The 11,084-nt window shown below is 31.7% G+C and overlaps 1 protein-coding gene across 2 annotated transcripts; it reads right to left on the bottom strand.

Annotated features, from left to right (window-relative positions):
* Positions 1-6,932: 6,932 nt before the first annotated feature.
* LOC110660346 (nudix hydrolase 2) lies at positions 6,933-10,471 on the bottom strand. Of its 2 annotated transcripts, XM_021818620.2 has the most exons (9): positions 10,026-10,467; positions 9,307-9,488; positions 8,845-8,910; positions 8,575-8,712; positions 8,002-8,079; positions 7,868-7,918; positions 7,746-7,780; positions 7,358-7,466; positions 6,933-7,272 (listed from the first exon to the last, which is right to left on the bottom strand). In XM_021818620.2, the coding sequence occupies exons 2-9, from the start codon at positions 9,463-9,465 to the stop codon at positions 7,054-7,056; spliced, it is 855 nt and encodes a 284-aa protein (XP_021674312.2). In that variant the 5' UTR covers positions 9,466-9,488; positions 10,026-10,467; the 3' UTR covers positions 6,933-7,053. The 2 variants fall into 2 exon arrangements, with proteins under 2 accessions (XP_021674312.2, XP_021674313.1); XM_021818621.2 differs by lacking the exon at positions 8,845-8,910 and having other exon boundaries at positions 10,026-10,471.
* Positions 10,472-11,084: the final 613 nt, after the last annotated feature.

Here is an 11,084-nt window from a genome sequence, read left to right as displayed (position 1 = left end):
GATGTCATTCTTTTTTTTTCTTTTCTTTTCTTTTCCTTTCTTTTTCCTCACTTCTTTAATTTAAATATATATTTCAAAATTTTCATTTCTCCAATGTTATTGGACAGTTAGGTCATGAGTCACTTCTAGGGGTGAATTGACCAATTTGCCCCTCGCCGGTCTGATCCAGTTTACTAATAATTTAATATTTCTTCTAGAACTCTTATCTAATTATTTGATCTAGTTCTCTACCTTTTTCTATGATTTTCACATTTCTCCTAGCTTCACGATTTTTCTTAGGCTTGCAGTGTCACAATACCTCGTACAAAAATAGGGTTATAACTGACCTCGCAGTCACTTCCCAGTGCGGTCACCTATCGCTGTGACCCCCGACTTATTTGACTTTTTATGTTCTATTTTTCTGATCTATATTTAACCTTTGGGTAATCACCATTAATTTTTATTCGAGGCTTTTCTAGGTGACTTAAATATGATTCTATTCCTCTTAATTATCCGGACCAACACTGGTCACCGAAATAGTAATTTACACAGGACTATGCATATAGGGGTGTTACATGCAAACTAGCTCCGAGATATATTGGACCATATGAAGTGTTGTAAAGGATTGAGAATGTATCTTATAAGTTAGCTTTGCCACCAGAAGTGGAGAGAATCCATTTGGTGTTCAATGTTTCTAAATTGAGGAAGTTCATGTCAGATGCAAATAAGGTTATAAGTGAACCAGACATAGAAATTTCAAAAGATCTTTCTTATATTGAATAACCTATTTGGATCATGGATACTCAAATAAAGAAGCTTAGGAACAAGGAGATACCTATGGTCAAAGTGCTGTAGAATTGCCATAACATGGAAGAGTGCATGTGGAAAACTCGTGACTCCATGATACAATAATATCTCCACTTTTTCTAAGTATGTTATGTAAGTTATGTATGTTATGTTATGTGTATTATGTGTTTGTTTTGACATTCAAGGGCAAATGTTCTTAAGGAGGAGGGGAGGAGAATGTAATACCCATTATTTTCTGATGTCAGAATATCTATCCTTGATGGAATATTCTGGTGAAAATTAAAACTTCACTAACAACGGAGTGGCAGTAAGATATGAAAATATATTAATGTATGTGTGCTTGGATATTCAAAATGAAATATTTTAAAGGTTTTCTTTCCTAAAAGTTTTAAGTGTGCATTTTGGGTAAAGGGAGTTTCGACAGTCGAAGGATGGACTTTCGACAACCAAAGTCCCTTTTCCAATTGAAATATTCATTTTGGACAATATGGACTCCAACTGTCGAAAGTTCAAGGCCGAACTTTTAGCAGCTAAAAATTTCTCGATATAGAGTGTATAAAAGGGACTAAAGCTAGTTTTTTCTATTAAAAACACGTAGGTTTTCTCTTATTCTCTCTCTTTCTCAACTGCTGGATATACAATGAGCTCTTTGAAGAGATTTTCTTGGGTCTTTCAAGATCTGGAGGTGGATTCTTCCATTTAGAAGTTTGAGAGAGTAGATTCAAGCTTTGGGGCTTTGATTCTCTCACCTCTAAGCTCCAAGAAAAGAGGTAACATTCTTTTCTTCTTGATCTAATAGGTAGGTCTAAGAAAATTGATGCAGGATTAAGTTTCTATAACTTTAATTTCATTAAATGTTGTTTTTAAGATGAGTTTTGGAAATTTATGCATGTTAGGGTTAGGGTTTTGTGATTTTATGTTGAAGTTGTATGTTTTATTGTTAGGATATTTATGTTTAAGTGTTAAGGGCCTTAAATGGCTAGATCCCCTTAATGGATTTGAAGAAATCCTCATATATGCTATGTTGGGTTTGGGGAAAACCTAGGATTTGAGTTTTTGGTTAATGTATGTGGGTAGTAAACATGTTTTCAAGTTATTTTAGGCCCTAGAAACTTGTTTATATGATTGGATTGATTTTTGAAACTTTAGAGCAAGTTTGGGTGTTGAAGGGAGAAGGATTCTGTAGGTTTTCGACTTAGGAATTATGGAAATTCTCAAGTTTGGCTATCAAAAATCATATGTTCGACAACCAAAGCATGCAATTTCTCAAAAAATCTAGAAATCTTCCAGGTTCAACAGCTAAACTTGGTTCTGCCTACTTTATTTCTCCTTCAATTTCAAGGTTCCAAAACCCAATTTCATGGTTCTTAAGTGCCTAAAATAAGATGTTTAATATGTGTATTGAGTTTTAGAATCTTGTATAACTCTCTAAGGCCCAATTTTATAGGATTGGGCTTGAGGGACTCGAGAAGTTAATGATCCGAGGATAGCTATTATTCAAGTTAGGTGATTGATAGGCTACAAGAGGTGAGTAATTCTAACCTTAATAAATATAAAATATTAAATTTAATTTACAATCATTCTCATGCATCATATCATATAAAATATTAAATTTAATTTACAATCATTCTCATGCATCATATCATATTTATTTAGGATTTTTTTGTCTAAAACACGAAGATGTTACATAATTGCATAATTGATGTTGGTGATTGATGGATGATGGGTGACCCACTAACTTCCCCTATGTTTATGACTATATTATGTTATGTATGTTATGGATGCATAAGTAAATCTTATAAGAGATCTTTCAGGGGAGATTTCTAAGTTACCCCAGGTGCATGACACATGTCATGTTTAAGTGAAAGTCCTAAAGAGCCTCTGTATGAGTTGGGCATATTGGATTTAGAGAGTCACTGGTGACAAGTCCATCTTACGTGAAATGTTTATGATGTGAAAACCCATGTGGATGATGCATTGTATATGTATGAAATGAATGATATAATTAATGTTGGTTAGTTTACTCACTGAGCTTGTGTAAGCTTACCCCTTTCCCCTAACCCCCATATGCAAGTTTGTAAGATTAGAAGAGTTCTTTGAAGAGAGGTCATCAGAGATAGTTTTAGTGCTCTTCTTTATGTATGACGTATGGGTAGATGGACATATAAAATTTGAATGGATAGTACTGTTCCGATAATGATAAAAAATTGGAGTTATGTAATCTAAGTATGATGTTGATGTTTATGATTATATTAACTCTTTTGGGAGTGTATACGTTAAACCATTACGCTTTAGTGCTTATGTATGTTAAGGTTCAATTTATGAACCACTTTTATATTAAAAATGTTTATGTATGGATGAAAAGACTAAAGTGTAATGATTTGTTATATGTTTGAGTGTTGATAGTATAGATGTTAAAGGTATGTTCACAGGCTTTAGGCTTGCTACGGGTTTTGGTAGCCTTAAGCTGACCTGATCCCTAGCACCGGTGTTAGCTTGGGTTATTACACTAAGTTAAAGCTCATTCACAAGCCAAAATTCTTATGATAATGAAAGGATATAAAGGAAGAACTAGAAAGCTTGAGTCTACACTACTCAAGACTTGATTTACAATAAATGGCCCCATATCAATTAGTTGTTTTATGTATATGCTTAGTATCATAAGTACTATGTGTGAGATCTAAATAAGTTATTGATATTGTAATGTAATCATTTCTGGTTTATTTTTCTAGTGTAATTACATTTCTATTTTATGGAAATAGAAGAATAAGTAAGATAGGTAGAAAAATATGTTTTGGGCACACTTTAACACCAACAATAATCATCAACTTTATTGCAAGTTTTGTGGCTATGCATTTTATTCCAATATTGTTAGATCCATCACCGGCTGGCAGTTTAAAAGTCAATTCCAATGCAGCAACAATAAAACTAACAAGTGTGGTTCTGTAGCCGCCATTGATCGTGATCATGCTAGGCATCCTCATGGATGGGTCTGCAAATGAATTACGGGTATCTCTGACACCTATGGATGGGTCTGCAAACAAATTATGGGTATCTCTTACCATTTAGTCTTGGAAAGCTTAGCTTGTCGAGAGGCCTTGCTTTTAGCTATCTTAAAGGGTTTCTTTCATGCTACATTTGAAGGATACTTCCAAGTAGTCATCAAGGCAATCCAAGGAACATTTGCTCTTTTAGAGATACAAGGGATCATACACGACATCCAGTCTCTTTCTTTTTCAGTGCATCAAATTTCCTTTGCTTTTGTTAGAAGCAATGGTGGAGCCAAAAACTTTAGTCAATAGGGTCAATGCCGAATCATTATGAAGACTTTCTAAGTCAATATCCATATGAGATTGCTTTAAATATTTTTACTCATTTTGTACCCATTAGTTTCTCTAACAATTTGTGGCTATTACAAAGGTTTTCTTTTGATAAGAAATTTATTTATTACCTGAAAAACAAAATTTGTTTCATAGTTAAATTCAATTTTTATAAAAAAAGTTAAATGAGTAGGAGTGATTGTGTTAAAATGATATCAAACTAATATATTAAAGCAAAATAGAAATTTTGATACATATTAGGTTGACATCAAATTAAATGGATTAAAATAATTTTTACATGATTAATTTATTAAAATTTATGCTAATTAAGTTAAAGAAACAAAATAATATCCATATAATGAAGTAAAGAGAAATTTTAATTATTTACCCAATTCATAATTACAAACTAATTTTCAATTGAAATCAACAAAATTAGAATAATACATAATTTTCCAAGCAAAAACTCAACAAGTTTTAATGGTGCTATGCTGAATTTTTTATAATGGAATGACAAGAAGCAAGTAGAAATGGAGAGATTAAGAGAAAGGAACAAAAAGGAGAAAGTGGCAGAGTAGTGGACGAGGAAAGAGAGGCTAAACAATTTATTTGTCTTCCTATTTGATTTCATGGGCGCTCTTCCTTCAAAATTTTTAACTTCTTTTGTGGGCTCAAAATTCTTGACTTTCTGTGGTCAAATAAATTAATAATGTGTATATAGGTCAAATAAATTAATAATGTGTATATATCTATTAGTGGGTCATTGACCCCACTTCAGTGTATGTGACACCGCCGAAGACAAGGAAATAGAGTAGCCCATAGTTTTGCAGCTATGGCTTTGAGAGACTTGTCCTTTATATGTAATCCTTTATATGTAATCCTTTAACTCAAACTCCTTTTGTTGTTTGTCTTTTGACCGATTTGGATCTTTAATGAAATAACCTTTGAAAAAAAAAATACAAGAACCATGGTTGTGCAAGAGTGCTTAATGAGGATTAAAGTTTTAAGTAATGGAAGCTATTAGAAGGCTTAAAACATAAAGTAACAAATTAATGAATGTTAATTTGAGTAGGTAGCAAGTTTGTTGAAGGGAAGTGGGGTTGAACATAGTTGTCAAATCGAGATTCGAATCGAGAATCACAATCTTCATTTTGTGAATCAACAATCGAATTGAATCATAAGATTCAAAAAAAAAATTCTCAAAATTAACTAAAAATCATATATGTTCTAAAAAATGAGAAAAAAAAAATATCGCAATAACATATTCTGATAAATATGGAATAATCATTTAGCTAATTAGAAGTATATATTATTATTATTGTTATGTTATATAAGTTATGAGCTCTTGAATTATAAACAATGATCATCATTGTGCATACATTGAAACTCTCATTTAAATTTGACTAAATAATTAAATAATAAAATAGCTAGAGAGAGGGAAAAGAATGGCCAGTAGAAGAAAAATAGTTAGGGGAAAGTTTTTTATGTGAACTTTTCATAGTAAATTCAATTACATTTGTGATTCAGCCTATAGATTTAAATTGCTGGGATGAGAACTAAATCGAATCGTACGAATCAAATCGAAAATCATAAAATTCTAACAACAGCGAGATTGAACATTCAAATAGATAATAGGATGTCTTATAACTCCACATAGAAAACAACTAATGGAAATTCCTTCAAGTATGTGATTTTTTGAAGTAAAATTTTTGGAGATTTTTTACAATCTTCAAAAATTTTCATTTTCAACTCATTAAATTGATGTATTAATAAGATTTTCTCTTTAAAGTTTTTAAATACTTTAAAATAATTTTTTCCCTCCTAAATAATAAAATATTATGAAAATTTAAAAAACATAAAAAAAAAACCTTATTTTAAAAAATTTTACTTTAAAAGAATCTTACTTTACCTTTTCAAATAGAAATCAAAAAAACTTTGCTCAGTCACATATCAAAATCAATGGCGGATGTACTCTTACAAACTAGGGTTCAATTGACCTTCTGTTTTTCAGATTATTCTTATATCTATATATAAGTGTTTAAATTAATTCTCCATAGATTTAATTATTGAACTGTTTTTTTTTTTTTAATTAATCACAGAGATCAAAGGTCAAATGTCCTTATCCTGTTAGAGGTGATCTCCTTTGTCAAAATTCTTAGCTTCATTCATTTCTCAGAATTCTTGGTTCCCAAAATTTTGATTTTGATGAGATTGATCTATAATTTCACCACCTTTTCAATTTCATATTCGTGTTTGAATAAGATCTTATCATTTCACATTAAATTTTTTTTTTTTTTTTTTTAAAGAAAATACACTAAGGGTTCCTGGGAGTCAACTGGAATAGTGATCAGATTGATTATTTTCAACATCCAATACAACAAATATAAGCTTTAACAATATCTTTATATACTGTTACAAATTTAAAATATGTTATTAATAACAATTATTAGCAAATACGTAGTGATATACATATATTCCGTAACTTAAAAGTTTTTAACATCATTTTTATATTAATTTACAGCTTATATATATTTTTTCTTAAAAAAATTGTTAAAACTTAGATTTATTGTAGTGATTTTACATCAATTCATATACAGGCTTATCTTATCGTTAAACCTATTCACAGGCCCAGAAAGCTACTCAACCAACACGATCCAGTCCATTAAAAAAGCCGGGGAGTTTCACAATGAGAAGTCACATAAAATAGAGAAATCATCCATGCACCTCAAGCACATGCATGTGGACCTCACAAGGTTTGAAATAATGAATTAATTGAATAAAGATTTATTATCAATAAACTGAGCACTGTTGACATAATGAATCAAATAATGCATTAACACTAACAGATTTTATTTCTTTCAAAAAGAATGAATCACAATAAAAGCATTTATTGTTTTGTGTAAAATGAAACAGCAGAATTAGAATTCTCTCCAGAGTATAATTCTTCAGACTAAGCTGGTAAGTGATAACCAGACCTTACTGGCGGGCTCAGGTATCGACTGTTTACGTACAAGTAACCCTTTTCATCTGGAATATTTGATGTGTTAGGCACCGGAGAAAACCCGGAATATTTATTATCTATCTTTGCCAAGCATAGATCAAAGAAGTACTTCAAAGGCTCACTTTTCTGGACAAATGGTTGGGCTCTATATTCATCCAATGGCATCCACTGCAGGCAATAGCAAAGTAATTGGTGATCCAAAGTTCCAAACATGTTTGTTTTTGTGGAAAATTTTACTTTGAATAAAAATTACCTGGGCTGCATCTATCTCTGACTCCTGCTTCTGGATGTCAAAGGAAAGGGGTTGTAGCAGGCATATGAAGCATAAATCTGACTTGTCAAAAAATTCTCCGTGGCTTTGCCTGTAAATTATATAAAGGGCAAGATAAATGTATTTCCAAAAAGAGATTAGTAATAAACAGTAAGTTTTAGATTTGCAGAAGAAGAATTTTCTCTCATTCTCTGATCTAATTTGCTTTAGGTCTCTCCATCCTACAAAACACCCTTTTTAGGAAACGTGTAACACTAAAGGAGCAGATCACCATCCCATGGACCTGGGACATTGTTTGTTTGGGCATACACTAGCAAGGGTAAAGCCAAAGAATGCAGATGATGGTAAATTATAATAGTAAACAGCATACCTGAATGCTAATACTTCTACAAATTCAGCATCAATCTGTCAGCAAGAAAGAAACTTTCAGTATTAAATTACATGAATAATTTGATCTTTAGTTGAGTTTCAAGTTGTACTATGATAACTTACATCTGTCTCTTCTTTAACTTCTCTTACTGCAGCTGCACAGATGTCTTCTCCCTGGAGATGATGCAGCTCTATGAGTTGTGATCTTCTGTGTTTGATAGCTTATATCCATGATGAAAAAATTTGGATGAACATACCTCATCGACAGTTCCTGTAGGGAACTTCCACACACCTTTCCCCCGGAGTATTCCATTCTTTTCTTGGACCACTAGTACCTTCAATTGAAAATTATAGATGCATAATTTAAAGAAGTGGCTGAAGAATTACTAAGGATAACAACAAAGTCAAAGAAACTCCAACAGTATCTCAGCAAAAAAAAAAAAAAAGAATAATTCCTAGATACCAAGTCAACGATCAATTTATAACTATGCTAGAATGAATAATTACAATCATAATGATTAGACATAGTAAAGATTTCGAGAATTAAAAACGCATCAAATGCAGTGCTTTGAACTATAGTGCTTCCTACTTAAAAACAATATTTCTAATACATAAACAGGCTAGCCCTTCAGTAAAATGTTCACAATACTTGTATTTTTTTTTCCTTTTTACATGGACCAACAATAATAGCAGAAAGCATCCATCTAGGAGACCTTTAGGTTATAAAAAGGGACTCATAAGACTCTGTCACAAGCATGCAGAGAAAGTTTCCCCACCTCACTTTCACGACAGAAAAGGTAGAATGATTGATGACAATCGTAGGGAAATACCTCTCTCTTTTCATTCATTACAAATGCACCAATACCCACTCGGTGACTGGCATTTGCAGGAAGAGTATGAGTGCCCTCTGGGATCCAGTATATAAGCATCAAGTATTTTGGCTCTGCATGATGGTACCAGAACCCTTCCTGCGAAGAAAATTACACAATTAAATAGGCAAAATATGATAAGTTGAAGAACATAAAAAAGTAAATGGTTCATCAAGCAGGAGTTATTTTTGGAACCATCATTGCTACATTCTACAAAGACCATAAAGTCACCTTCACAGCAGCTTCAACAAGATTGACTAGCTCAATAGGCACCTTGATCCAAACACCCCTCTTACCCTACACACGTGATTGTAATTTAATCACTACAAGAAGATAACAATTCTTTTTGTATTCTCACCAACAATTGGAGTAAATTTAAAAAAAAAAAATTGTAATGAAAAAAAAAAGAGCTGAGAATATCACATTTTCAAACATTTTAACCACTGTTACATAACTCCTCTTAGTTTTTCTGTTCATACAAAGGCAAAACTAGGATTTACTTAACAACCCAATATATTTCTGACGACAATAATTTGATGATTAACAAGTTCAAAAGCAACACTGAAACATGTAAAAACAAGAGAGCATACGTTGGGAGTGCCAACCCAATATGTATTTCCTTGTTAAGCAATTCTAAAATAAACAGACGAGAAAAACCACAATCAAATCAATAACTATATACTGGAGAAATACCTGCTTTCTCCAATGAGCAATTGAGGCTCTAAGCATTGAAGCAAAGTCTTCCGGGTGCATAGGCTCGCTCAATTCTACAATAGCACCTTCATGATCATCATTGATTGCTGCAAGGAGCTTAACCTGCTCCACTTCATTTTCATCTATGATTTTCTCCATGGCAGGTGATGAAATTACAGAAGCTGACAATGATCTGACAGTCAGGAACTACATCTCTAATTCAAATGCATAGAGAGAAAAGAGGAAGGGCTCCTCTTTTTATTTTTTATTTTTTTTCAATTAACAAATTCCATAATATCATTAAAAATGAATAAAGATATTCCCACTATATGTCCCATTACCACTAACCAAGAATGCAATTAATCGTGTAGTACTTTGAAAAGATATATGAATACAAGTTCCCAGAGTTGCCATTTCCAGTAGAATGATAGGTAGCTTAGGCTAAACTTTGAGAATCCTGATTCACCTTACAAAAGCAGTTAATTTGGCTAAAATTACCCAGTGACCTAATCATGGTATTTAAAAAAAAATGAAAAAAAAAAAAAACACCAATCATGATATGTGTAATATTGGTAAATGAAATTTGCGAGGAAAAATATTCATAAAATGAGCAAACAGTCATCTATCATTCAATGAAAACATTAATTCATGACACAATATTGCACTGAAACTGTGAAAGCAATGATTAAAAAAAAAAAAATAATAAAAATTATTTGTACCCTAGAAGGTGGAGTTGCTGCTCTTGGACCAGCGAGCAAGAAAACTAAGAGAGCAAATTATTAACTGCAAAAGAAGAAGGAAATTGGATTGATTTAAGGAAACCAGTGAAGATTTGAATAAGCATACAATCATATTTATAACCAGCAAAGAAATGGGTTCTTAAAATATGAAAAGAAATATCACAGAAAGAAATCAAGCTTCCATTTGTAAGATTCATATCGTGGGTTTTGGGGCCCGGACTTTGAATTGAATCTCTCTCGTTATGTTTTGTTGGGCGTGAATCAAGCAAGAACATCGCCCTCGAGAGGTTTGAATGGAGATTTGCAGTAGTAAAAGTACACTGCTCGGCCGCGCACGCAATACTCTGACCACAATGGACTCCGCCGTGGCCGGTGATATATAATTTAAATTTTAATCAAATATAAAGGAAGAGCGTCGTGTTTTTCCCCTGTGCTTTTTGAGAGGGAATTTAATTTATGAAATAAATTTATGCTATTGACTTAACAGTTGAGTCATTCAAATTGAACGATTACTCGATGGACTCATTACATCAACTTATTATGCAAATAATTATTTGTAGTTTCAATATGCCAGGTTTAAGATCTTCATAATCTTTTTTAAAAAATTTACTCGCTCTACCTCATAAAAATAAACTCTTTTTTCATTCGTTTTAAATTATAAATTAATTTTTTTTAAATAATAATTTATTTATTTAGTAATATACACTTATTTAATATAATTTCATTTAATGAATTTTTGCTCATCCTTCCCATCCCATGTTAGTTATGGAATATAGTGTATATGGATTGTATAAGAATAAAAATACTATTAAAATTATTATAATTTTAAAAATAATTTATTCATATCTCTGATTCAAGTGTACATTTTAACTTATGATATGAGCAAATTAAGGCCCTCTTTAATAACATTACTGTTATTTTTTTGATACTCTTGTATTTTTTTTCTCGTAACAATTTTTTTTTTGTTATATTGAAAAATTAGAACTGTCATTCTTTTTATGTCCTAAACAAATTCATTGAAATGCCTTAACTCTGAAC

This window comes from Hevea brasiliensis, chromosome 5 (assembly GCF_030052815.1).
Source record: "Hevea brasiliensis isolate MT/VB/25A 57/8 chromosome 5, ASM3005281v1, whole genome shotgun sequence".
Classification (NCBI taxonomy): domain Eukaryota; kingdom Viridiplantae; phylum Streptophyta; class Magnoliopsida; order Malpighiales; family Euphorbiaceae; genus Hevea; species Hevea brasiliensis.
The sequence above is the reverse complement of the archived record's forward strand: the minus strand, read 5'-3'. Positions and strand labels throughout refer to the sequence as shown.

Excerpts from the sequence above, each read along its gene's own strand:
- LOC110660346 (XM_021818620.2), bottom strand. The coding sequence starts at position 9,465 with ATGGAGAAAATCATAGATGAAAATGAAGTGGAGCAGGTTAAGCTCCTT. Across the intron at positions 8,080-8,574 it reads TAATGAATGAAAAGAGAGAG|GTACTAGTGGTCCAAGAAAA; the intron begins GTATTTCCCTAC and ends TTTCAATTGAAG. Across the intron at positions 7,781-7,867 it reads AAGTTAAAGAAGAGACAGAT|ATTGATGCTGAATTTGTAGA; the intron begins GTAAGTTATCAT and ends TCTTGCTGACAG.